General features: G+C 48.5%; 2 protein-coding genes across 3 annotated transcripts in view; one reads left to right on the forward strand and one right to left on the reverse strand.

The window, feature by feature from the left end:
- Nucleotides 1–525: 525 nt before the first annotated feature.
- On the forward strand, nucleotides 526–15,524 carry LOC149372539 (proton channel OtopLc-like). 2 transcript variants are annotated; one of them, XM_089567032.1, is made up of 9 exons: nucleotides 528–820; nucleotides 4,107–4,318; nucleotides 6,450–6,570; nucleotides 8,463–8,754; nucleotides 9,003–9,169; nucleotides 9,696–9,870; nucleotides 11,887–12,250; nucleotides 13,555–13,795; nucleotides 14,517–15,524. In XM_089567032.1, the coding sequence occupies exons 1-9, from the start codon at nucleotides 686–688 to the stop codon at nucleotides 14,835–14,837; spliced, it is 2,028 nt and encodes a 675-aa protein (XP_089423158.1). In that variant the 5' UTR covers nucleotides 528–685; the 3' UTR covers nucleotides 14,838–15,524. The 2 variants fall into 2 exon arrangements, with proteins under 2 accessions (XP_089423159.1, XP_089423158.1); XM_089567033.1 differs by lacking the exon at nucleotides 9,696–9,870 and having other exon boundaries at nucleotides 526–820.
- LOC149372540 (uncharacterized) overlaps nucleotides 3,563–27,669 on the reverse strand; it is a 43,989-nt gene continuing 19,882 nt past the window's right edge. Inside the window, exon 3 of the mRNA XM_089567034.1 lies at nucleotides 3,563–3,915. Coding sequence (XP_089423160.1) covers nucleotides 3,908–3,915 — 8 coding nt within the window. The 3' untranslated portion in view covers nucleotides 3,563–3,907. The remainder of the gene's footprint in view (nucleotides 3,916–27,669) is intronic.

Below are 27,669 nucleotides of genomic sequence, written 5' to 3' on the forward strand. Positions count from 1 at the left end.
GTCACTTAACTTTCCTCTATATATAGTCTGTATAAACTACGTCTGCCTCGTTATATCGCAGCACCGTGATAGTACCGCAGTATTCTCAGAACACTGACAAAGTTTAACGGTTTACCCGTCGCACACACGTACTCGGTTTTCGTAACGAACAACGCCTTACTGAGATTCGACAACCGCTGGAATCATGATTCCTCAAACACCCGAACATTCGACCGGAGGCCTACAAACATCGCCTTTCTTCTTACTGTGAACATCGATTTGCCTTATCGCTCATTTCTGTAATATGGCAAGCAAGTTGAAGAACGCCAGGCGGCCAGATTATCGGTATCCTTCCCGTACGGCATTCATTACTCTCGGTGTTTCTTTTGCGCGTAAAATTTCAAGCATTAGAAGAAGCGCATGCAGGCACACACGCACAGAAGACACACAATCTAATTCCTCACACAAAGGCGTGTTCGCCACGGCCTTATCACTCTCCGATTTCAATCACACTCTCTTCCCCGCTGCTATCTCTCTTCAGGCGTCAGCCAAATCATGAACGGTCTTGTTCTCGATAGTATTCCCTTCGATGCGCACAAGCTTCGAACGCTTCCGCAGTGGAACAAGCAGTGAACTACGCCGCAAACAGCGCAGGCAGCGTGCATGGTGTTTGTAGCGGAGCAAGGCAGTGGTCAGCGAAGAGGACATGTCGGAAACTGGACGGTACGACGAGGACGCGGCTCAGATGCTCGGCATGACGATGGTGCGCCGAAAATGCGAGCTGGCCACGGCGACCGACAGCATCCAACTGGATTCATTCGTCGGCACACCGGAGCTCGCGGTAAGTAGGCATGCGAGAGACCACCTTGCGTTCGTTTACGCGTGCCATTTTTGAGATGCCAGAACCACCTTCCGCCTATACTTCGCCCGTACTCCAGGCCCCTAGCTACCCTGTTGCTGGCGGATAGCTTGGTGCTCCGTTCACACCGACAGTATAGCTGACATGTGTTGGGTGCTTGAAGCTTTCTAGACAGCATCGATCACCCAGCACATGGAAGCTGCTGTCTGTGCCCGAGCTGTTCTCTGTCCAGAGGATAGTTAGGGTTCTCGGGGTCGGGTGAGGTGCGCGATGGTTTCGCGTAAAGATCGGGCCTAATAAATCGAGTGCTCCGCAGAGCAACTGTGCTCGTCAAAGAGCGACTGTGCCTCCGGAATTATGTACTCCACTTTTGTACGTGTACACCGTATCTTCTCAAGCAAGGCACCAGACTCAAGACTAACTATAATCACGGATAGTTTAGCAAGCAATAGAAGCGGACGGCTGAATTCGAAGGTTGTGGCGATGTCGAAAGGGTGTTGGCCCCACCAGCAGTAAAAAGAACTGCCGCCTGACAGTTCTCTCGAGATTATTCATGCGATTAACTTTTCATTTGCATATTCAAAGAGCATTGGACATATTGACAAGCTCTATCTCACCTTGCATGTTATCCTCATCATTCTTCACGCAGTGAACCTTGTTAACTCCTATGTCGGACTATGCATTTCATCATTTCATATGCAGCAACATTACTCGCCGATGCATCTAGTACGCATTCATTGGCCGCGTTTTATCTTCTCCCCTTTTTGTTTCATTTTACCTTTTCCGCACCGCTCTCCTTTCGCCTTTATCTCCGAAATTCCCTTCCCCACGCAGAGTAGCATACCAGCGATTTTTAGACGCCGGTTAAATTCTGTTTTTTCACTAAAGGGCTTCTCTCTCCCTCTCTGTCGCTTTCATATCGGTTCTATTATTTCACCCAACGAGTAGTTACGTTGTCCATCGTCACTCTTATTCCTTTAGGTAATACGCAAAACACAAATCTTTCGGCAGTCGGCAGGCAGTTCCCAATGCTTACAGTAGTTTATCAGTGTTTTTATCTCTCGAAATGCATTAATCAAGTTTCTAATTACGGAATAAGCGCACGCCACTGCTTTCGATGGCCGCACGTGATAAACATGTTCCGGGGAGCCAGGAGATAGCAGCGTCACAGCCCTGGTGGTAGCAATGTATTTTGCTCTTTTCGTCTTACTTGCGGGAAATCCCCTCGTTTTGTAATCGATAGCATGATTAGCAGCACCTGCAGAGCGTTGCGCGTTGCTTGTTGTCTGATATCGCTCAGGCATGAAAGTCATATTGTAGTATTGCCCGCAAAGTACTGAGTACAAAACAGGTCGATAAAAATGTTATGCGTGCGTGAGGAGCTTGCAACGCCACGTGCCGTGCAAGTATTCAGCCCCGCAGCCGTGCACAGGACCGGTGTTGGTCGTAATCGCACAGTATCGAAGTGCCGGTTCAAAATCCAGCAGTCATGCCAGATGCTAAAACATCCCTGCTCACTATGCGACTTCTACAGACATGTAACCTGCTTCAACGCCGTTGTAATTCAGAGCTTATCGAAGTCAGCCTTACTCGAAGGCAAAGATAGGACGCAATGCTGAATGGGATATTTTGTTCATTGTTATTCCAATGCTGGCCTTCCGCCCGGTCAATGACCCCATTACAAAACCCCGTTGAAACTATGTATGCATAGGTAACCGCCTACCTGGAAACAGACTATTTGCTCGTCTAGAATTGTCCATCGCTAGCTATACTGCTTTTCTTTGGAGATGGAGAGAATGACAGGACTCAAACACAATTTTTAGAGAGGTTGTGACAGGGTCTATGACAGTTGAATGATCTAGTCCTCCTGTAAACCTTATTCATGTGACGTCAATTGCGCGCCGCGCCTATGCACGCAGCCGTGTCGCGCAGCAACATTGTGGTCGCGTCGCAGCAGAGTAAAGTATTGTATGAAGAACGCCTGAGGAAATCTGACGATAACAGGCGGACAACTAAGGCATTTAAATACTTATGCATAAAGCGCGTTGACTTAGAGGGGCAGAAAGGGACTAAAAAACAAACCAGTAAGTAAGCAGGAAACAGGGAGGACGAAATAAAGAGCGTTGAGCAACAGGTAAAAAAACTCAGGTTAAATCTGGAATAAATCAATGGAAAAGGAGCGGGCTATTTATAAATTGGAAAAGGAAGACCAGGAAGGAATATTTCTATGATAACTCAAGAGGCAGTGCCCTACTCTTTGAAGCTAGATCAGAGTGCCTTAGAACTCGATGAAATAATAAATATAACCAAGAGGATGACATGTACGCAGTGTGTAGCAAATCTGTAGAAACAATTTAACATCTTAAACTAGAATGTGGCGGCATCCATCCGGATGTTGATGCAGGCATAGTCACTCTCTCTGAGGCCCTAGGGCTGGGACAACAATAGTCATGTGAATGAATCTATGGTAGAGCAGAGAGGCGACATGAGGTTAGAAGTGCAGGATTAAAAATTGTATTTGAAGTGAATGGCGAATTTATAGACCGATTTATTGCATCGTTAAATAAATATAAAGAACAAATCCGAGCACACTTGGAACTCAACTCCGTGTTTTCGTCTCTCATATGATGTTTTATACATTAGTACACATGGGTCACCGGGTGGCGTTCTCTCTACGACTGCTAGATAATATATAATTAATTTCCTCTTGATGCTATTTTGGTTTCGCTTTCATCGACCAAATCATGCTTGTGATGTTGTGAGGAGTGTTCATGAAAAATGCAGTATAATCACTGCTACGTAGATTTAATTAATTACGAGAGCTAAAATAACAAGCGCTAGAATAACAAAAAAAAACTGTGAATTAGCGCTTGTACTATGTTGCAGTTTTTTTTTCATGCCTCACGTGGCCGGAACACTCCTTACGCGTCACAGCCATCGTTTGGTTGACAAAACCGAAACGAAAACATGAGATTGACAAGGTAAGTTGCTGGGCGAGTTGGTTCCGATATTCCATGACTGTTCCAGCGCTGTGTTGTGTCTCTGCCTGTGTCGTTCTTCTTGTCCCGTTCATTGCGCTGTAGTCATGGAAAACATGAGAGAAGAAATTTCATTATAAATAACTAGTTACAGGCGAATACCTCATGGCAGCCCATGTATTCCTACGTCTTATGCATTATTACAAACAAAACATGCAGGTGAAATGAGGTTTTTGTAGTGTTGGTGCTCAGTCGTCGCTTTTAGTACACTGCCTAGGTGCTTCTCGCAGGCGTACCGCAAGGAGCTGCAGAAGATGCGTTCATCTAGCGTGCGCACCACGGACGCCGCGGGGGGCAAACCTGCGGTGACGATAGCGCTTCGACACCGCTCCTCTTCCATGCCCTGCGCGACGAACCGCTTGCGGCGGCAGGAGCGCCGAAGGGTCAAGAGCCGCTCCTTCTCCGTTGACCTCAGCCGGAGGCAGAACGAGGACATGCTCTGGTCAGTCCTCTGGCGGCCTCCGTTGAGACTTGTAGAGATCTTTAAACACTCTTCATTGGTGGTTTCTTTTCATTTACGTCTCGATCCTTTCAAAGAAAAGAAATAGAAATGAAAATCTCTCGTTTAAACACATATGCGCAAGTTGCTTCCCTGTTCCGCGGAGTACAACAAATATTGAAAGGCATCGCTTTAAATCATATGAGAAGTAAACACTGCAGGATTACGAGGAGGTTGAGACTAATCCTTTCTGTCAATGTCTGTGAGACTTTGATTACGTGTGCTACTCCTTGCAAAAGACGGGCGAGACTCGAGGGCTTCTCAGGCTGCGCCCATGTAACTGTTCCCTCGGCCTCCTGCGTATAAATGTGGAAATGAACAATGAAATCAATAGGCTATCATAATGCAAGGAAAGGCGTGACCCACTCTACACCTGAATACTACAGGTGCTCCTGACGGTAGGACCAACCATTCGAGATGGATGTGCAGTAGTAAACGAAAACACCGAATGGTATTCGTCTTTGCTGTATCAACTAAGCGCTGAATAGTTGCAGTGATAGCAGTTAAAATATGTGCTGCTGCTTTCATGCATGTATCGCTTTGAAAACATGGTAAATGGCTTCTTGAAACACGAACAATAAGCGTCTGCTGCTCTGTCTGCAGTATGTGTGTTCACTACTGCTGTGAAATTTGTGGCCAAACGTACTTTTAGCACGCTTACTTATTCGGCGCCACAGAAGCAACGTGTGGTGCATGGTTTCTCATCTTTGCTTAGCCTCTCGAGAGCTAGGCTATTCTGGTCTGTAACGTGTTTGCGGAGTGGACTCGACGTTCACCAACGCAGAAGCGGAGAAATATACTTTCCCCCTTTCACCCATCTTAGATTCATTTACATGTGCAATTCTCTAGGATTTTCAAATGCTTATAATATTGAAGCTAAGCGTTGGGTTCGTTTTTTTCCTGTTATTTCGTTATAAATGCCGGCACGCGGCCTTATTACTTTATACACTAAGCAATGATTCAGCAGTGTGTTCTGAAACGTGAACGTTTACGGGCAGCATTTTCTACAATTTTCTAGAGTGGTGCCCATGCCTTAAGCACCTTAGCTCGGAATTTCGCTGCCGTCATTGAACTGAATGCGGCCGAGAGCGATGTCCTCTTGTCCCGACATCCGCCGAGAGAACTTGCTGCTATCGCTGCCGTCGCAAGCTGTTTCCAGTTTGCGGGCGCAAGTTGGCCCAATAAATCGTTTGAGTTCATCGCCAGCCTGATTGCTCGTCGTCTACATACCACCGTGCCTGTCGTCACCACCACGTGACAATTTGTAGCTGTTTTGGGAGATACCAAGGAGAGCCAGTTTTCCTCGTACTCTATCTTTTCCCGTACGCTTATCTTGCCCTTGTCTCAACACAATGTTATTGCTCGAAACGGTTATCGGCGGCGAGGGCAAACTATGAATGGAATCTACCGGCGTGAACCTCCGTGGTATTTGCTTTGGAGGAGAAATTCTAGAGGTCCGTGTACTGTGCGATGTCAGTGCACGTTAAAGAACCCCAGGTGGTCGAAATTTCCGGAGCCCTCCACTACGGCGTCTCTCGTAGCCTTAGTCGCTTTGGGACGTTAAACCCCATAAACCAAACCAAACCTCCGTGGTATTTGAATTTTAACTGCACGTGTAAGGAAAAGGCTTCGTGAAGAACGACCTTGAGCCTTCTGTTTCCCATGAGCAAAGGAAACGTGTTTCGATAGATAATGTTGTCCCAAGCGGGGGAGGGGGCAGCGAAGCCTGGAGCTGATCAACTGATTGAGATGACCCTCGCCCTCTTTCAAGAGAAGAAAGAGGGGGCGACCCGCCGCTCCCCCTTGTTCAGGACTCCCAGCGCTTTTTTATCAGCAGCGACTGTAAATAAGCGGTTCCGAAGGAATGGCTGCTATCGGGACCTTACCTTTGTCTTCGTGTGCTACCGGCCGCAGCCAAATCGGTCATATGTCAGTCTCGCCGAGCCGAACGCCGCAGTCGCGCTCGTCCTTAGAGTGGCCTCGGTCGCTGCGCATGTGTCGAGATGTGGCGCTCGGACGCGGATCTCTTCTGCACGGTGCAAGACTCTCGAAGCGTCATGCTCGCTACGCGCAGGAGCAACCTGGCCTCTTTGCTGAGCTACATCTACGCCACCCTCATCGTGGTGTTCGGAGGGGTGATGACTGTCCTACAGCCTTCGGTCAGGATAGGCCGACACACCATCGAACTCGACGATGTGAGTAGATGCATCTTCCTTGTGCACGAGCGAACTTCGCTTCAGTTTCCCTTTAGAAAAATGTCTTCGAATCCTTTGTCTAGAGCTAAGTGAAACGCTGTACTGCAATAAGTTCCCGCTTTGTTTAGAGCATTAATATGAACGTTCTGTAAGGCGAAAGACAACCAAGGAGAGGGCTGAGTCGTGCTGGTTGGTTCATGTTGAATGGTACGACGAAACAGCGCTGGCGGACGGGACGGAACGAGAGACAGACACATGCGCTGTCTGTCAGACACATCAGCGCATGTGTCTGTCTCTTCTTCCGTCCCGTTCGTCAGCGCTGTTTCGTCGTACCATTCAAAAGACAACCGTGGGCTTGCACTATTTGCCTCAGCTAATGCCCTTTATTGTAAAACTCTCCAGAAAGAAAATAAACCAATTGTTAGTGGAAGCCCGCAGCTAATGCCATGAGATTTTTCGGCTTGGTGGTGGTAAAACTTTATTTCCCATAGTAGGGGTCCTGAAGGACACTCGGCTAGGCGCCGGGTGTAGAGGGCAGCTCCCACGTAGGCACAGAGAGCCCGAAGCTCTCCGCCGCCGCGCGGGCCTCTCACTTGGCCTTTATTAAAATTCGACTGGCTGCAATTACACAATCGCGTGAAACAATCTACTAAATGCACTTTTCTCACCTCGTATCAGTATTTCACATATCCGCTTAAACAAGCTAAGCGTAAGATGTTCGAAACTTTTTACGACACAATGGGCAGAGAGAGAGAGAGAGAAAAGCTCTTTAACAGATTTCAGCAGGCGTTTAAATTTGCTGACTTGCTACTCTGCGTGGGGAAGGGATTCGGGGAGAGAAAGACGAAATGAGAGAGGGAATGCGCAGTACGTAAGAGTGTTGAAAGGCATTCTCATTGCCACACTGAACAGATATAGCGGCATTAGGAAGGAGGCCGCTGTGTCCAGGGCGTGTACACATGTATTAGCTTTATTCTTGTCCTTACTGTAATCTTTCATGGCTTTTTTCTTCCCTGCCCTGAGCGCAGAGTAACCAACTAGAGCACGATAGTTCAAGTTTATCTTTCTTCCTTTCCGATAGATTCTCTGAAGCCATCCTTCGTGTCCACTTTCCACCCCAGGCTAACATATTGTCTCAGCGCGAATTTGGACTGACGAATTATCAAAACGATGACGCATTGCTGCTAAAGCCACAAACCACGAATTGGTATCATTTACGCCAGAAGCACGCTTCACCTGTACCAAGTAAAAAATCGTGCCGCGATTACGTTCATATGGGATCTACCTGTCGTGACAAAATGCTTGTGAACATACTGATTATCTCTCACAGCAAGGCAGAATCGACGCGCACATAGCTCCCTCTTTGATTGAAGCTTCAGTGAAGTAACCACTGGCTGTAGACAGGTCACAGCCCCCCGGGAGCGGCGGGCTAAAGCATGAGCCCTGAAGTCTCTTTTCCGGAACAGTTTCGCAGGCGGAATACGTCGTCTATTCGTTCTCTAAACTGGAATCCTCTCTAGACGCATCAACACTGCCGTTTCTGTAATTCTTTCCCCCGCAGGAACAGCGCTTGTTCGAAAAAAGGACTAATAGTGTCTCTGAGGGAAAATTACAAAACATGCGCCCATAATAAAGATTAATCTCAGCTTCTTTTAGCAAGGGCATGCTACTAACAACCCGTACAGGCCATAACCATAACTATGGACTGCTGTAGCTTTGACAGTGCATTGCTGCAGAGTATCCGATTCAAAATGTAACCTGGGGGAATGACTGGCTGCCCCCAAGCCACCGCGGAAAACTGCGAGAACCGGGGTCAAGCTGCCCAGCGTTCTTGGTCTGGCCGTATGTCTTTCTTCGGTGGCACTGTAATGTGACGTTGCTTGGCGTCGCAGGCGTTCGCGTGCACCGTGTGTGTGCTGGGTCTGGTGTGGCTGGTGTTCCTGCATACGGACCTGGCCCTGCATGATGCGCGCCGCTCTCGCCAACCGACCGTGTCCTGCGGGCGCGGCACCGACAGCAACACCAGTAGCGGCAGTGACCGCCATACCAGCGGCAGCGACGCCGAGTCCGTGGTCACCAAGGACGCCCTGAACTGGAAGGGCTGCTACTTGGGGCAGCCCAACGGGTACACGTACCTCACAGGCAGACACAGCGGCAGCTTCTACCTCAAGGCCGGAATGACGGGTGGGTCTGCCCGTTGAGATCACCTTGCAGTGGCAGAGAAGTGATGGCAATCGTTTGCCGACAGATGGCAGCAGTGGTACTAAATGACCATTTTGACGCCATTAAAAAAAAATGAGTCCGTCAGGGTAAAACAGGCAAGTGAATGTATTTTACGTTGATCGATGCACCGGACAATTAGTCCCTCAAGTGCCGTTGCACTGCGTCCAATATGCCTGTTTCCCGCACTCTGTCCGTGCTCTGGCATGCAGTGTTTTGCTGCGGCCACCTGATCCACGAGGGCCTGCTGCTGGGCCAGGAGATCATCGCGTGGATGCACGCCGGAGAGGTGTGCACGGACGTCGCCCTGCTCCTGGTGCACACGCTGCGACCGCTCTTCTCGTTCTACCAGCTCTACTTCCTCTTCAAGTACTCCAACGTCAGTATTCGTGCACTGTCTTCAGCCATTCTGACGTGAAGGCTTCTAGCACTTGATTTCGCCGCGGCACAAAAACACCTCTGACCGCACTCTTCTTTGTTGTATCTAATGGTCATGTAGATCAGCTTCTATTTGTCAGCACTACACATACACAGTTGTTAAGACATTGTTTCTTGCTAGGAAGTGCAGTGCACGGTGCGCGGTGTTTAACTAGGAAGTTGATGGCATACTTCGCCGTCTACGTGCCATCATAAACTAACTTAATGTATGAAATTTTTATATTTTTTCTACCGCTTTCGGTTCAAAAAGCTGGCAGTTGAGTTTTAAACCGCTCGCTCTACTGTCACTCACAGGTTCGAGTTTAATACCACACCTCATATGGTCGGTTGCTTCTCAGAAATGGGCAGCTGTTCTGGCTGCAGGAAACCTCTGAGGCACAGCTTTATTGCCGTGAAAATTGTCTTCACGCAGTTCGAACGCTCTCATATACTTCCTAAAAGCTTTGCTCTGTCCTTTTCTATTTCAGATCGTAATAAACCGATGGCTGATCCTGGCGAAATTCGGCATCATGCATTGCTTTGCCACCACGCTTGCTTTCTGGTTCCGCACCATTGTTAACGATGCCTACGGAGACGTCATCAAGGCTTCCAAGGCCAAGGCAGCCGGTGCGATCGCCCTGCGGGCAAACGTCAGCTTTTCAGGTGTGTTTGTATTTTTTTGCCAATGTTGTCAGAAAACTGAGTCCTTTGCGATAAAGCTGCGGCAAGGCTATTCTTCTGTCTAACATTCGTGCACCACTAGACAGTGTGGTTTAGGCCGTTCGTCCTATTCGCGACGTTTAGCTGGCTGCTTGGCGTTAAAAGAAAGCGTCCATACAGAAACAGCAAGCCGCTAAGCTGGGACAATGCAGAACGACTACTCAAAGATGAAACGATAAGCTACTAGATATCGCCATGATATACAAGCATGCCGGATGCTAGACGCTTGTGGACCGCTGATGTCAATGCGGTTATCGTACGAGGCACTGTATCTTGGAAGAAAAAAAACACAAAATTAGGATTCTTCAATGAAATGCGACAGTAATGGCATGCGTCTCGACAGTACAGTGGTGAGCAGCCTTGTCTAGAGCGCTCGGGCGGTGCACTTCCTTGCAAACAAATCCAGATTTTGTGGCAGCCTCTAGGGTCCAGCTGCAACGCTTGCACTGAAGTAGCGCCAGATAGCCTCGTAAACAAAGCAGGCACGAAAATTTTGCCCTGTAATGAGGGGCTGCTCTCTAATTTCGGTTTTTGTTACCAAGTGCGCACTGCTCAAGCGCTCTAGACAAGGCTGCTCACCACTGTACGTTGAACCTTTAGCGCAGTTTCTTTCGTGAAACACTGAGCTATGTAGGATGGTATTCCCATTCTACATGTTGGAAAGAGTGCTACCTTTGAAGACGCATTTTTTATTTATATGCCTGTCCTCTCTCCTCCCCTTTCGTGCATTGTAACGAGTACCAGACAACGTAACAAACTTCGTTTTTTATAGTTATGGGTTTTTAACGTTCTGCACAATAGTTTCTGCATTAATTTTTTGCATATGGGACCATCGGTGAAAACAGCGTCACCTTTGACTGAGCCTCAGGCAAAGTTATTCGCAAACGCTGCTGCCTGCTGTGGCACATCTAACCCCAGGTGGTAGAAATTTCCGGAGCCCTCCTCTACGGCGTCTCTCATGGCCTTAGTCGCTTTGGGACTTTAAACCCCATAAAACCAAACCATCTTCATGCCACTATTTGAAAACCATAGAATGGCTTCTGTACTGACCCATGTGCTTAAATCTGGCTCCATTTTACTGCGTAATTTCCTGCCGCTTCTTACTTTCTTTCGCCATTGCCCGGCTTCTTTGCTCGACCTCCTTTACACCACCCCTTGCATTTGCTTCTCTCCGCTCAGTGTCAATACTCCCGTTTAGGAACACGTCAAGCCTGCATTCAAAGCATGAGTTGCCTTTGCAAGCATGTAACTGTGTTGCCGAATAATGTGGCCGCAGCTGGAAAAGAACAGGATTAATTGGAGAGACATGGGAGAGGCATTTGCCGTGCAGTGGGCGTAGTCGGGCTCACAATGAACTCTTGTAACGGTGGTTCGTAAACTGCATTATGCATAAAATCAGATGCAACCAAAGCTTCGCCAAAGTCGAGGAGGAAAAAAAAACATTTATAGGAGAACTATACCGAGGCCCCGTTAATAAGAGCGCCTGCTCCACTACTAGAGCCGGCTATAGTTGCTGCGCCGAGATCGAAAAAAAAAGCATACCGGAAGTAAGGAGGCGATACGGAAAATAACAGGAGAGCGGAGAGGTAGTGGCAGTATTCTGTCTGCCCTCCTCTTTCTACATTTTGGACAGTGATCGAGCTGTATCCCGCCATCCGAAAACGCAGAGCATATTAGTGAGGTGAGGAAAGCGCTAATCTTAACTTGGTGGAGAATGTGTTTGTTCCGCGTTGAGTGACGGATTCGGCTGAGGGAAGATGGTGCGGTCTTCCCTGACGTTCTTGCAGCCTAAGTGACGTGACTCGTGCGTTATAAAATGCTGCCTACGACTGAACTGTCCCAGCGATGATACACAACAGGCGCGGCTTCAGGTCGCTCACGTCATACAATGCGGGCGCACCTTGGCGCGAGCATTGTAAAAGTACCGCATTGTAAAAGTCGATCGGACGCCATTCGCAGGAGGCGAGCTGTACTTCTCCGAGCGACCCCATTTCGAGAGCAATTGGAGCTGCGCTGTGGCCGACCTCTTCTCCCCGGCATACATGCGGCCCGTGCCGTACCTTTATCCGTTCACCATCGAGTTCAACCTGGTGCTCGCCGGAGTCTGGTTCATCGTGCTCCAGAACCTGGGCACGTCTGCGCACAGGCACTGCTACGGATCCAAAACAGGCTGCAGTGCTGTCACCCAGGAGGTCGCCGAAAACAACCTCGTCATCAGCGCCGACTGCCACTCGGCCAACCGGGGTCTGTTCGCGGGCTTCGTCGTGCTCCTCGTCTCCATCGTGGTCATGGTCATCTTCTACGTGTCACTACTTGACGAGAGGTACGATAAGACACGGTGAGGTGGCAACTTGGGTGAGGGTGTAAAAAAGATAATTCTATGCGGCTGCCTACCCAAGGAGCTGCATGTCCATGATTAGCAAGTGCATTTTCTTCTTCTATCACTCGTTTTATAGGGACAAATTTGTGGGTTACTCTTGGAGAAGGCGATCTCATTTTAAGCATGTATTTTTTTCGACTTTGCTCCTTAGCGTTTTTAACGTTTCGTAACGGGGAAACCGGAAACTGCGTGACGATAACCCAAAGGCTATGACATTGAAAACTGAGAAAAATATTTCACTCTATTTCGCAACTACCAGACTCCTTTTCATCCAATATTGCTTTAGATTGAAAGGAAGTCTGATTTGTAGTGTTTTTTATCCTTCTATGGAAAGCAAATGTCAAAAACAAGCTGCACATTGAATAAAGTGCAGTGCATTGAATACAACAAACATTATAATCTCGCTTCTGACGCATGATAGATAGCCTTAGCTGCTTATGTGCTGCCATAAAGCCCTACACAACATTATACTCCTTAAAGCTGCTCTGAAACACCTTCTGAGGAGAGTACATAAACTCCCTCAATCACTACATTCTCTCGTCATGAACACCTGAGCCAAATAATACACTTCTACACACAGCGCAAAGAACCCACATTAACATTAGACTGTACGCATTGGAATCGGCTGCTCGCAATCGCTGCAACTGCCTCCCCTTAATCTACCCAGTGCGCGCGAAAACCTTGCGTCTCGTCCTCAAGATGTCATCATCATCAGCCTGACTACGCCCACTGCAGGGAAAAGACCTCTCCCATGTCTCTCCTATTAACCCTGTCCTTCGCCAGTTGCGGCCACCGTATTCCCGCAGATTTCTTAATCTCATCCGCCCACCTAACTGTGTGCCGCCCCCTGCTACGCTTGCCTTCTCTTGGAATCCACTCCGTTACCCTCAAGGACCACCGGTTATCTTGCCTTCGCATTACATGCCCTGCCCAAGCCCACTTCTTCCTCTTGATTTCGACTAGGATATCATTAACGCGCGTTTGTTCTCTCACCCACTCCGCCCGCTTCCGATCTCTTAACGCTACACCTATCATTTTTCTTTCCATAGCTCGCTGCGTTGTCCTTAAGCTGAACCCTCTTTGTTAGCCCCAGATGTATGGAGCACGAATATAGATGGGCATTCACAGGACATGAGCATATGACCCCGCCGATGTGCCGGTATTTCTGAACTGGCAGCGCAGAGCGCGTCATGGGCCAAAGGGCTCGTTCTTCGCTATCAACACATGCAGGGTCCCTCGCTGCGCAGGTACAGCAGCACTGGCGTCGCCGTCTACCTGGGCCAGGAGGGCGTGCTGGTGGCGCTGGCCTTCGTCGCCTGCCTGCTGGCGTACGGCCGCGTGGCCACCCTGGACGTCAACGGGCATCCCATCACGATGCTGGACGACTTCCTGCTCTTCATCCCCATCCCCTTCTACTTCGCCCACGCCACACTGGTGGTCATCGCCGAGTTGGAAGAGGGAGGCAGCTACGTCCGCATGGCGCTCCAGGTGAGCTGAGGCAGCCATCTGGATGGTCTGGCTCTCTGAATCCGCTGAGTCGAGTAGATGACGCTTTCTACCGATAAGACCTGTCGTCCTGAAGCTGCTGCAAGTGGCGTAGTTCAAAGGTTCGAACAGAAAAACATCCTCAAGTGGCCTTTTAATTGCAGTCATTTTAATGGCCTGACAATTTGCAATGTATAGGCTGCTGCACTCTAAATACGAGCACGCCTATGTGGGAACAAGAACGGAGAAGGCTGCATGCCAGTTTACTCCCTTTTTGCTCTTTTCTCTTTAGGGTGTGTGAAGTATGCGGTGTATTTACAAGCGATGGGTTCTTAGGCAGCAGAATTCTATGGCAGTTTCCTGGTCACATCGCTGACTCATTTGCACAACTTTTGCAAAATGCGCAACTGCGGCGCTCTACAAAAGGTCCCCGAGTCTTGTATTTGCGAACTCCTTGACGTAATGGCCGCCATGTGGGGATAGCAGGTGCGAAAGCTTGGGCAAGTCAGTAGTGAATGATCGAAGGAGAAACAACGGAAGAAAAAGAAGCGACAACATAGGAGGCACAGTACGCCGTGCAAAGGATAGCAGTCCGTCCGTCAGACCCTGCCTTCGCGTGTCCCCAGTCGCCACAGTAGATTTCAACTATCATATAGCGTAACTCTGACTACAGCTGCATTCTAACTAACGTGACGTGCACACTTTTTTCCCCACCCCGCTGCAGCTCTTCTCCGTGCTGCAAGTGGTCACACAGACGCCGCTCATCATCGACGGGTTGCGAAGGTGCAGCAACAGTCCCGCACTGCGCTACAAGAAACCCGGCCGCGAAATCGTGTCGTTCCTCATCGTGGTCAACATCACCATGTGGATCGTGTACACCTTCGAGAGCAAGGCCGTCGGCAAGTTCTTCACGGGCACGCGGTACTTCGGCCTGAGCGCGTGGGTCTTCGTCGAGCACACCACGGTGCCGCTGATGCTCTTCTACCGATTCCACTCGTCCGTCTGCCTCGCCGACATCTGGAAATCCGCTTACGAAGCCGAATGACCATTCTCACCAACGGCACATCAAAGTCGTCGAACGGTGACGGTTTCACTTGTGCAACATAAAGTTCAATGTGCTCTACCAGAATGGACGTTTTCCCGCCCACAACTGTTTCTCCGCTGGTCACTGCGTCTCAGCCTTTGCGGATCCATTTGCTTGAATGAGCATTTGAACAATTCTGTGCGCCTTGGCATTTCCAAGCATCGATAGTTACGGCAAGGTGTCTGACAAGTAAAGCCTTACGTGGAAGATACTGCAGAGACGCAGCTGGATTAGTCAGATTTGAAAATGCGACATCAGGCTGCTTTACGACCAGGATGTCGTGTCACCGATGTTTCCTTGTCCTTGTGGGCATGTTACTTCGCCGGATCCGCCACTTCAAACACGTGCCCGCAACACCTGTGCCCGCTTTACAATGTGCAAACGCCTGGAGGCATGCTTTGTCTTGCGCTCAACCGAACACTTGTCAAGCGCGCACAATGTACGAGACCCACATTTTGTGCTGAAGGCTCCGCACAACGCAATTCAGTGACTAATTATCGGACCTTTTGTTCAATCAGCTGTGATATTTGTGATCTGTTATTTATCTGCTAGAGACCACCTGGTAACTGTTTTCCCATGTGCATGCTGCGCATTTTATGTCCAGTGCATCGTTGCAGTTAATTGTACAATACATGTTATTAGATTGAAGGACTTTGGTATTAGTCATGACCTCCTCCGATAGCGCTGTTTAGCTATTTTAGCGTTTATTACTGCATATATATTTAAATTATTCATTGAGTGTAACATGTTGAGTAATGCTGCGATACTCAGGCTCTACTCGCGTACGAAGCGGTCGTAACGGTCGACTTGCTTAGCTCACTTTAGGTTTCAAGCGTAAGAGCTCGCTTTGTTTTTACATCTTTGGTTGCATCACTTTGGGGTACTTGCGGTTTTTATGTGCTACTTAGTATAAGTTGTATTTTACGCTTCATGTATTTAGTGTTTATTTTATAACATCGTTATTCTTTGCATCGAGAAGAAAACAAAGAAGAATTAAGTGTTTTGTGTTTCATAGGAAACGTTCTACTTTAAACTTGTGAGCAAAAAAGGTAAGTTCTAATTGTGTCCTGAAAAGGGTACTACATCGACGTTTAGGATAAAGTGATATTTCCGAAAGGATTACAAGCGCCACCTCGGAGCACCCTGCCTCGCCGTAGAACCAACCCACCCGTGTAATTTCTATACTGAAGGCGACTGCGTATAATGGATCTGACGCGTACCGGCACTGGGGCGTTTTCTCCTTCCAACTCGGAAAAACTGCCCCTACACCGTTCAGGAAGGGAGGATCTATTTTCGAAGATAATTTCGCTGCGCGCTCGCGAAGCCGTTGTGCCGCATAACGCATGAAGAAGTGGCGCGTAGATCGAACAGGGTGTGGGGTGAAAATGAAATAAGAATGTAAAGGGAGGAAAAGAAAACCCAGGAAAGTGGACGATATCAAATTTCACACAATTTCACCTGTTCGATATGTCTTCCTAAACGGGTAATGCGCGAGCCCCTGGAGAGTCAATATGCAGCAACCAGAATATTCGCGAGCCACGGAGGCGCTTTTCTAAAACAAACCCAAATAAAAGACTGTGTACGCCGAACTTTCTGCTGTCACCTCCAGGTGGAGCTAGAAGTGGTCGATTGCACGTGGTTTCGCATATCGGCGACTGCCGTGGCATGGTCTAAAACGGGAGCCTCCCAATAACTTAAACAACAAGGTAGAAAAAGAATTGGAACTGGCCGGCAAACAGGATTTTGACGAAACGGTGCAGCTGGCCTGTATATACTGGCAAGCGCTCGCAGCAATCTACGGTTTCCTCGTCCTTTTCACTGCCCCTTTCTTCGAGTTCCTCTATTCCTTCGTAATGGCAAAACGGTGGTATGATTTTTCAAGTTAAAGGAAACAGAAAACGGCCCGTTTCTTTCCAAGAGAAACGCGCCCTACGCTGCAGCTTAACCTAAATGAAATATAGTAAAGGTCAGCGCCGTTGGACGTTCACCTCTGCCTGCGCCTTCGCAAGAATCTGATTTCCTCGTTTTCGCTTTCGGACCGAGCGCAGCGGGTAAGAACAATTTCGCCGCTCGGCCTTCGAGGCCCTCTGACAGGCTTTATTTTCTGCTGTCCGCCTACAGACTCATCATTTTCTTCAACATATTTTGTTTTCAGCGCTCCTGCAAGGCAGGTGCGGCGTTTCGTTTTCCTTATCCTTTACGGCGGTTGTGAATTTTTGAGGTCAACGCAGTCTCGAAGTTCAGACAGGCGGCCATCAATGGGGTGAAGCGTGCTTTGACAGATTATTTTTGTACTGCACGTGAGCAGCAAAGCTTACACGAACACGCTCGACTTCGAGCTGCGAAAACAAGCTGCAGATTACGTGATCAATCAAGCGTTAGGGTTCGTTGACTGCAAATAATTTAAATCTTCCAGCTTGCCAGGCACTCGGCTCGCATCGTGTTTATCAAATGGCCTGCATAATGACCTGCACTGCGATAAGCGGAAATGGAACACGTCCCAGGCGATCTTCTTAGCGAAGGAAAACTGTTACGCTTATATATCATTGCGCGCAGCATTTCAAAGCTCGGAACCTGTCAAAACGCGGCAGACAGGCGAGGCCTGCCACGTTCCTGACTCGTTTTTGCAAAGTTACGCTTGTACGTTAAAGCGAAGCTCGCGAAGCTTGAAAGTAAGCCCTTGCCAGTGGTGTCGCCGTGAAGATGTGCTCCTGTAACGCACTGGAGGCATGTAATAACCAGTATGTGAACGTGTTCTGTGAATAAACCGCGGCGCTTCGTGGTCCCTGCACGCTCTAAAGGGGAAAAGACCAGCTGCTCAGAGCGCGAAGGATGTCCACTGCACTGAGCAGTGCGCACTGGTGTTCAAGCTCTGCGACAAGCTTCGAAAAAGTGAGTCCAAGGTCGATAACTACGCTGACTCTGAGGCTGCTTAGCGGCCTACCATAGAATGCACCTCGTATAGCGGAAGCAGTAAATACGACAAGGACACTATAGATCGGCACACAGAGCGGAAGATAGCGTTCAGTATGTGGCGTTACGACCCCGTCATTCTCCTTTCTCTTTTGAAGCGTATGTCAGACAAACTGGCGCAAACGTCCACACTTCAGAAGATAGCGCTGTCGTCAAGGCCGCATATATTAGCATACATTGAGCGATTTCCACGCCTGTCCGCTGAACGGTTGGCGTACCGAGAATCAAGCTGAGGGGAGGAACGACGTCTAGGGAGTTTCGGAACTGCGATATTGTTTCTCTTGAGAATTGGCGCAATTACGCTTAAAGCAATACAGTTTTAAAGGGGTGGAGACACCAAATTTTGAAGCTATAAAAAGCCTGCTATGGGATTCCTATGTATGCAAGGGCACTCACAGCCAGGTGTTGGACGCAACAAACGTTTAAAAAATATTTTAATTCGGTTCCAAAGATTACCTAAATGCTCACTCTCACGATCTAGACCCATCGCTAGCGCCATCAACCATGACGTCACAAGGGATGTAGAAAAATAAAGTTTTAGTGACGTCATCCCAAAATACAGTGACGCACGATGAGCGGGGCACAGCCGCGTGAGCGTAGTCGACGCACCAGCGAGCCGCGTTTGCTGCTAACCGCCACTCGCTCGGTTTACGGCGCGCCGTTGCGAACAGCGTCGCAACGTCCGATTGCAGCTCGTTGCCTGCGTCCGGCCTGCTAGATGTCAACGGCGGGCCGCTCGCGGCAACAACGACGGAAAGCGGCAGCCAATGCGAGCGCGGAGAGCGGTAGCGTCATGATGACATAGGGCGCACTCCTTGGAGCCGGGCGGCCTGCGCCAGTCTTCGTGCCGAACGCCGGCATCTGAAGAACGCGATAGTATTGTTTGTTCACGTTCATAGCAAACCCTGGGATATATGAATATCAAAAATGCATCGTTTCTGACGATCGTTGGCAAATACCGAGTTCCTGGTAGAAGTGATAATGACTGCGATGCAAGCAAATTTCATCAGCCGGTTTTGTGCTGCTGCTACCTGGTGCGGTTCGCCTGCCGTCTGCTAGCTCTGTTGCTGAAGACGTCGTGGAAATCGAACATATCTTTTATTATGGGACGAGTTCACAGTCAAGGGGTGCCGAGCGGAGCACGTTTGTGACCGCTGGCCAGTCCCGAAGCGCCCTCAGCTGCGGAGTCGATATGCGAAAGCAGCTAGGCCTAGCGACGACTAGGGCAGTCTGGGACCAGCGCGCAGGTCGTCGGCCGGCGCTGCCGAAAGATCCACTTTTAGCACAGTCTTGCTGTCGTATCTCGAATCTAGAAAGCATCCTTTCTGGTAGCATGGCTGTTTTGTACTTTCTTGTGCGGACGTGAAGTCCGCCGAGTCTGCCGGCCGGTAGGTCAGCCTGGATACCGTCTGCCGACGTCATAAAAGCGAGCTAAAGAGTGTTCTTGACGTAAGTAATAAACCATGGGACAAGAAATGTGAAAAAAGTGTCATTTTTGAGGATCGCTGACCAATACTGAGCTGCTAGTAGAGGTAACAACTGTGATATGAGCAAATTTCTCACAACCGCGCCTAGCAGCTGCCGCTGGCGCGACGTTGGGGTCCGGCTCGTCTGGCGCCCGCTAGCTCCGCTGCCGAAGGCGTCGAGGAGATTGACCATACTATTATTTTATTGTGAGATGGTTCTGTTAACACTACAGCTATGAAAAGTAGGCATTTTATTATAGCGCAGGCGACTTCCGAAGCGCCGGCCGCTTGCTAAACAGGCTATAGGCCTAGCGACGACCACGGCAGCCAGGCAGCAGCAGAGCTCGTCGCCCGGAGCGCCCGCAAGCGGTGCCGTTGCCGAAAGCTCCCAACATAAGCAGACATACTTTGTCGCTGCTCGAGTATAGCTGGCAGTTCTGATAACAAGGCGATCTTGTCTTTTCTTGTGATATTTGTACACCATCCCAAGAAGCGCTCAGGTACTGCTGCACGGCAGCGAAGTGTGACACCGGTTGTGGGCGCAGCTCGGGTAGAGCGGCGCAGCGATGCTTACTGGCATTTTGCAAAGTATTTCGCATCCTCACGCGAACCCGCGAAGGCGATATTAGCGTGCGAACAAAAAAATAGTCGATGTCCTCACTCACTGGAATCAGATCTGTCAGAATCCGAGCTGCTGGGACTAGACGTGCAGTTGTTTGTTTTCATGCGCTGGTCAGCACGTGTGTGGGAAAGCAGACGATGCAGCAGTAGGTGCGTCACAACTTTTGTGGGCCCACGTGACCAAGCGAAGCAGTTGATGTTCCCCCTCTGTGACGTCACTGTCCAACTCGGCGTTTCGAAACCGAAACAGAAAATCATTCACCTAAAAATGCTATAATAAATTATTCACTGTGAATATATGAATCTTTGAGTGTGTATCATGCTTCTTGGAGCCATAAGAAACGTTTGAAACTAAGAACGTGCGAACCACAAATTTGGTGTCTCCACCCCTTTAAGGAAATAAGCTTATTTTTGCATGCTTGACACTGCAGCAGCGCCATCCTTTCACCATTTACTTGGCATCAGCGGACGAAGAACAGGAGGAAGGGCTACGAGTCGTGTGACATGGATCCCGTCCTCCAGGATTCCCGAGTGGATTAGGATAAACCTGCTTACGGGTTTCGGAAGATGGCTGGGTACCGATCCTGTCTCCGCCTACGCTCTGCAACACCATTTCTGTAGCTTTACCTAACAGTCTACCCGTTAAAACTGTCGCGAGTAGAGTAATACGCCATTTCCACACACGTGTGTGCGTCCACTACAGCACTTAATGACTGTACTTGCACCCGTGGATTTGAAATATGACCTGAAAGTGTCATAGAATGACATAACGCGTACGACGCAACAGCGCCGATACACGCTCGCATCTGCGTTCAGAGACACGCGTGGAGGTCGAAGTGTTCGGCGCGGCCGCGGTGCCAACCCAGCCGGAAAACCTGCCAGGCGATGTCGGGAGCGTGTTGAGCCAAGTGCAGCCGGGTTCCGCGTCCACGCTATGTAGTACTTCTCGGTCCGGCCGCCGCTCGCCAGTGTCCGCGACAGAACTGGGCCGGCACGGATGACCAATGACCGCGACGCGCTCTCCTGCGCGCGAAACAAGGGGGAAAGGGAAGGTCCTCGCCGAGATTCGCTCTCTTCGAAGCGTCCTCCGCGCCGCCCCGCTCCCCCTCCCTCGTTTCTTTCCCGCGAGGCGAGCCTTGCAGAAATCTGCTTCATTTTCAAGTTGACCGAAGTAGCCGTCCGTCAGCGTCAGCAGCACTCGCACTGGGACAACGCACACGGAGTAGGCTCAGCTATGGACAGTATCCACGGTAAGTGCACTGAACCAAAGGCTGTGCATGATGCAGAGAAACATCGCTGAGCTGCAAATGTCAGTGCAGTTGCTTGCGAATTTTCCGGAATGAATGGGCAACCATACCTTAGCACGTACGTCGTAGCCTCTGTAGAGCTATATCGGTTATATTGACAGAACGAAAGTTAACGTTATGATGCCTGAGAGCCTTTCAGCTTCGCCACGAATGTTACAGCAGCCATAAAGAAAGTCACTGATGTCGCGCTGTAACTCTAGAAACCGAATGCCAATGGTGCGCAAATTGTGTTGCTGATATATGGTTTCTTGCTTACGCGCGCATCTGTTTATTTGCCTTCCTAGAGTATGCGGAAGGGCTGTTTCTTTCAACCCCTCTACTTAATCCAATTCTTAACCGCTACAATGAGGTGCCTAACGTTTTCAAAAGTCCAGATTGTAGAGCTTCGTTAACAATGACAAGCTAGCGGACGATAGGCAAGGAGCTCTAACGCTTCAAACAATTTTTCGGTCAGTATTTCATCGAAACCTTTGTTGCCTAGGGAATTTGGAAAATTTCGGGGTCTTCTTGGTAGACACCCCCAGTCCAGGGCGCCTGCGGCTTCTGCTGCGCGTCGAACGTGCTCGACCAGCCTAAGTTCGAAGGCTGCGTCCCAGCTGGACAGCGCAGCCTCCCACTGGTCCGGGGTTGATTTGGTATGATTGGCACTGCCGTTTGAGAAAACTGGCTTCTTCGACGAAGTTTTATCAACAACTTTTCCACGCGATAATAACGTTCTTGTGGTGACAGAAAAGGCCGCGACGGTGCACCGACCATCTGAACCGTGCGCAGTAAATTGCGTCTAGGCTTCGATTCCCAAACGCAGAAGCCACTCCGTGCGAGGGAGATATGCAAGAACTATCGTTAACTGCATCATTGTAGAAAACGGCAAGGATCCCAAATTAGTTCGGAGAGCTTCAACATCAATATTTTAAGTGATCTAAGTGTAAGAAGCAAAACCTGATGATCACTACTTCCGTAAAGCGAGTTATAAAATATATATCGGTGATAGTTTTCGCGCAAGGTGTTAGGAAGAATTGTTATTCTCAAGAACGCCCTCTTGTAAAGTCACATGACAAATGATCCACTCGAACAGAGATCATAATAAGGGATTAATTACTCATTGACATCCACCCGAGTGCAGCCATTCGGCTACAAAGGAAAGCGACTGCTCCGTTGAAGCGGCAGTCCCGGGTTCTAACCCCGGACTAGGACGAATTTTTCTTTAACTACGAAGTTTCTGCTGGATGTCAACGAGTAACCTCCATTATTACAAATCTACTCCACCTTAGAGGATTCCCCTAAACATTTGACCAAAAGGAATTCATGCCTCCTTATGGCACTCTAGTCATGTAGGCGTCACTTTTTTTACGGAGAGAGGTGGGGGGGGGGGGGGGGGGAGGAGACACTAATTCTGAAAAATTAGTAGCTTTGTGCACGTAACTTGCGTGCCTCCAGTTCGATTTCTACCCTCTCCAGCGTCACATTTTCGCGCTTTCCGAGTAATCTGCATTCTCCGTAGCATGGCTCATTTCTCCAAGGATTTGTTCGATTTTTGACCCGAGTAGCAATCCCGCAGCCCTAGTAAGCATAAAGCAGCGAAACCAGAGAGCATCGTTCTTCGCTCACCACTTTTCGCCGCTTGCGTCTCAGCCGAAGTAGATCCGCAGCACAAGGTTAGGCAATCTAGTGTTTCCAGATTCTCTCGGTACCATTTGAAGTCCATTTCAACAACGCAAAGTCTGCCAAAGTTTCCAGTGCGGTGCGATCAGTCCGCCCCCGTGGTACTCGTTGCATAAGTCTCACAGTCAGCAGCCTTCCCTCGCTCTGTTGTCTCCTCGAAGCTGCGATATTCATTCTTTATTCGGTGATTACCCCGCTTATAGTCCGGGGGCGCTACAGCAGGGGGCATTCAAATTCATTTTTGTGCAGTAACTCCATCACTCCTTGTCGCTCGGTCTTCGACTCTCGGTACTGCTCACGACGTTCTTCTGTCCTTTTGTGTTAATCCGTTTCCTCCAACTGCATCATCTTGTTCCCGGCGCTTTTTCCTCAGCGCAATTGCTCCTCGCCAGTTCACTCGTTCAAATCATTTTCAACTTCCGTATATAGCCTGGTATTGCTTTGTCTTCAGGTGGGTTTTCATGTTACTGTTGGGTTTCTGCGCCAGGTTTTACGAGAGAAGGGGGCATCACGTGGTACGCGTGTTTTCGGTAACGATGGAACTGCCGCTGCGCCACCGCTTTAACCAGAACGCGGCATTTTGTTGCGAAAACAACACTACGCGAGTCACCGAGCCATTTCGCGGAGCTGACGCAAGCCCATACTGCGCATGCGCGAGGACGGCGCACAGCGGGCGCGCCGCCGCCGTCGCGGCGCGGGTGACTCAGAGGTGCCGCCGCCGCGCTCGCCAGTTGCGCATGCGCAGTGGCGGCGCATAGCCAGCGTGCCGGCTATAGTGAACTATAGTGCCGGCCGCCGCCGCTGCCGCGCGCTCTCCATCGCCTCTCTCTCTCTCCTCGTTGCTTTCGCAATCCTCCGGGTTTAAGCAGAGCTAAACCGCTGCCAATTTTTTTAGCACGCTTATGCATGGCTTCGCTTAAGTGTCCCTACATATACTGGAGAAACCAACTTAACCTACAATTGCCCTATAGGCACAGTGATGTCCCATTCGGGGAAATTTCACTTCTTCAGGAAATTTCGGCGAAAGGGGAATTTTCATGGGTTGCCAGGAAATTTTACGAACCGAAAGTTCCTCGTTTTTTTTTTCAATTCCCTATATTTTCCAATCTTATGCAGGGAAAAGGGGTTAAAAACAAGGATTTGGGGATCAAATCAAATGAATTTTCGATCACGACATGGAGCATGACAGCGGACAGCGCTAGGCTAACAGACAACGTATGGGGAGGAGGTTGCGCCTCACAGCCTACAGAGGCGTATAACGTAGCAGAGGAATGCCCCAAAATGCAGGCTGCCATACTCAATCTATCGGCACCATTGTTGCACATACCGCGTTTTGTTCATTATTTCCGACTCAACAGCCAGCTAGTTATCATGGCTCTAGGAGTACATAATACTCTCAGAGATGTGAGAAGCACAATGGCTCTCAAAACTCAATAGGCTCGCACTGACAAAACCCGGCAGAGAAGATCCATTTTAATCTGCTCTATACAATAGACAAAAGGGAAGAGGTCCTACGCGATGTGAGATGACGCATCAACGTGCAGCTCATTCCACGGAATTTATGGGTTGGCTAAAACTGAATTTAGAAAATTCAATTCAGCTCACTTATGTCGTTTTTTTTTTTCGTCTTAAACCAAATAGGCCAACCCCTATATATATTTCAGATATCGTTATATGCTTTCTGTATGAACGTTTAGTCCTTATGATGCAGGCTTCTATTATATCTGTTTATGCAAGTTTGCACAACAATTAGTGCAAACCTTCCACTTGAGGCCGGCAGCAGGAAAGTCGATCTCACTTTCATAAGCATAATTTACTTAAAGCAAACCATGTTTACATATTTCGCCTGTTACTGTACATCCATCGTAATCGTTTATATTCCATTTCTCCAAACCGCCCTCCTAGTAAATACCCCCTTCGGCAACACAGAAACTTGGTCCCTAAAACAAGGACAAATTACGGAAAACAAAAGCTCGATTATCAGATTCCAGTCGTCCTCAATAACCCATCTCTAAGTGTCATGTTTTATTTCCCAAAGAACAAGTTTAAAAAAGACATCAAAAGGTTACTAATCAGCACTGACGCAATATAATTTCGGTTTTACTTAGCGTAGCATCTCTTGTTTTCATGTTAAATTGTTTGTGTGTTTGCGTTTCCTTTTGTGACCTCCTGCCATGTTTATATACTACCTTTGATATTATTTATGGTGCACTGTCTTTGTTTTATTTATTATTGAAATACTGTCGCTTGCTGCAATGTTTTTTGTCCCAATGTATTTTTGTCATATTACTTTAAATTTTGTTATGGGCTGCACACTGCTGCATGAACTGTATTGGGGAACTGTGACCTCGTCAGGCCTTACCGCCTTTTGTCACAGTTCCCTCTTTCATTTATTTGAAAAATAAACCTCAAACTTCAACTTCAACTTTAGTTAACTTGGAAAGAGTGCATTTCAAGTCAGTGGTAATGTATTATTTTTCACCACTTTGTTTTCTCGCAATTTGCACCCGATTTGTTTCTCTGCTTTTAGATTACTTGCGTTTCCATCGTTACGCATGCTCACTGCAGTGTTCTGCCCCAAGTCTTTCACCTCACTTCTACGCTTAAGTTATTTATTAAGTTTTTTAAGTTAAAATGCTCTCAACGTTACTCGCGCATCGCCGTCTGCGTGCTCCTTTGATCCTTATTAACAGTTCATAAGTCATAAGTGCACCAGCACCAAAATAGGCAGATTTTTCTTCGCCACTTGGTTGTTATTGTCATTATGCCTGCAATAATTATTGCTTTTGCCAACGGCATTCGAGGCTTGACTAACGGCATTGACTACTCGCTCTTGACCATGACATCACAATTCCTCTCTTAACCACGTCAGCGCAATGTCGAGTAGCCATCTAGGCACCGTCCCGCAGGCCCGTTAAGAAGCTGGAACTTTTCAAGCTTTCGGAAAGCGCACACATACAACGGCTCCCAGTGAAACGGCGGTGCCTTCCGGTCCGTGCGCGTCTGCCCGTTTTAGCTGTCAGCAGGGGGCTGCAGGCACATTCTTCCTTGTGATAAGTGTTCCTTTCCTGGTATGGCGTGTGATATCATCGCGCGTGATTTGTTCCTGGACCACCACGACGGCGTCCGTTCACAGACGATACGGTGCCGCGATGAAGGCAGCACCGTAAAGGCGAAAATATGGCCTCGGGAGGCGTCTGGATAGTAACCGACAGAGTGGCGACAGCAGGACAGCCTTCTCCAATGTAAACCTGCGAATGCAATTGCAGTTGACAGTGCAGTTTATAGCCATTAGTTCTGTATTAAAGCGAAAGAATTACTTGACTATGTCGACCATTACGTGTCCGCGAAACGTGTCGGAAGCGATTCCTCCGCTCGTGTGAGTGTTAAGCGAAAAAGAATGTGTGTGTGATAGAGGATGATGTGGGGATCGTTCCGCGTCAAAATTTGGTCGATGTGGAGTAATTCGTTAATTACTTACAGCCAAACATGTCACTTAGGCGTCAAAATAGTATCAGACATCGATATAGTGCGAGGACGTGAAAAAAGTACTGGACGTCAAAATTACGAGGGGAAAACGCAGCCACGTGATAGAGGATGATAAAATGTCGCTGTACACTAAATTTGATTGATCTGGAGTAATTAGCTAATTAGGGGCGTCAAAATATCCTCGGACGTGCATATAGTAGGAGGGCGTGAAAATAGCTGTAGACGTGAAAATTTTGTTTTCTTTTTTAACTAAGCTTATTCGTTGCCATTCTACATGCGGTGGCGTCATTGCAATAACGTTCGCACCTTATTTACGCTGTGCAAAAGTAAGCTGTCTTGAGAGAGAAGTGCAAGAATGCCTTCACTATCGTGTTTTCTTTCCGCGACGAAAGCGCCATTACAGCGAGCGGAAGGACAAGATCATTGCCCGACACAGTAACGAGCGTGCAACGCAACGACTTCTGAGCAGACATTACGGATATCGCGGGTCGACAGACGGACCCAGCCAGTTCGCACTCGCTGGCGTTCGTTGTTTAATTGCCCCGCGCCCGCAGTACGTTATAAGCTCATTAAGGGCAACAACGTCGGAAGTTCTTCCGAGAAAGCATATGAACTCATTTCTATCGCGTGCTTTGGTTACATAGTCGATCTAGAAAGCAAACTGGCGAGTTCATCACGCCGATAAACTAACACGACTTCTAGTTGTTCATTTTCTTTCTCTCGCGCGCTTTTTTCTCTTTCTGCTATTGTTGTTTCTGGGTCAGCAATATGCAGAGCTCTGAAGCGCAGATATATATGCATGTACTCGACGACGAGCAAAATATTTCCTTCCATGGAACTCATGGGTCACGAGTTTAACAATCGAATGTTGAAGTAAGTAATGAAGCAAAAGGTTTCGCTGTCTAGAATTGAACCAGCCACGAATTCACTCGCTTATTTATTTAAGTTAGATACAAACCACTTGCGGCAAACAAAAACCTCATGTTATATTAACAAAACTAAAAATAATAAGATATTTCGTTACAATAACTTTCCTAAGTTGCAAGTATTTGAGCAAGAATGCCAGCGGTTGCACCATTACGGCCTTAGACCTGCGCATACATAGTTGCAAGGATGCTCAAAAGTTTGTTCTTAAGTATGGCTGCTCTATGTTCGGAGCGCAACCCCTCACGTCATTCAAAGCTCGAAAGTAAATTTTCTCGTCCCCGAAGCAGAACAGATATACCACGTGCACACGGATTCTTTCTTCTCCTCTTTCTTCTACCTTCTTTCTTC

This window comes from Amblyomma mixtum, chromosome 1 (assembly GCF_055824585.1).
Source record: "Amblyomma mixtum isolate Tamu chromosome 1, ASM5582458v1, whole genome shotgun sequence".
NCBI lineage: Eukaryota > Metazoa > Arthropoda > Arachnida > Ixodida > Ixodidae > Amblyomma > Amblyomma mixtum.

What these genes read in the sequence shown, in the direction of transcription:
- LOC149372539 (XM_089567032.1), top strand. Translation starts at nt 686, where the DNA reads ATGTCGGAAACTGGACGGTACGACGAGGACGCGGCTCAGATGCTCGGC. An exon ending in CAGAACGAGGACATGCTCTG is followed by an intron (nt 4,319 to 6,449) that starts GTCAGTCCTCTG and finishes CGCTACGCGCAG; the next exon opens with GAGCAACCTGGCCTCTTTGC. An exon ending in ACGTCCGCATGGCGCTCCAG is followed by an intron (nt 13,796 to 14,516) that starts GTGAGCTGAGGC and finishes ACCCCGCTGCAG; the next exon opens with CTCTTCTCCGTGCTGCAAGT.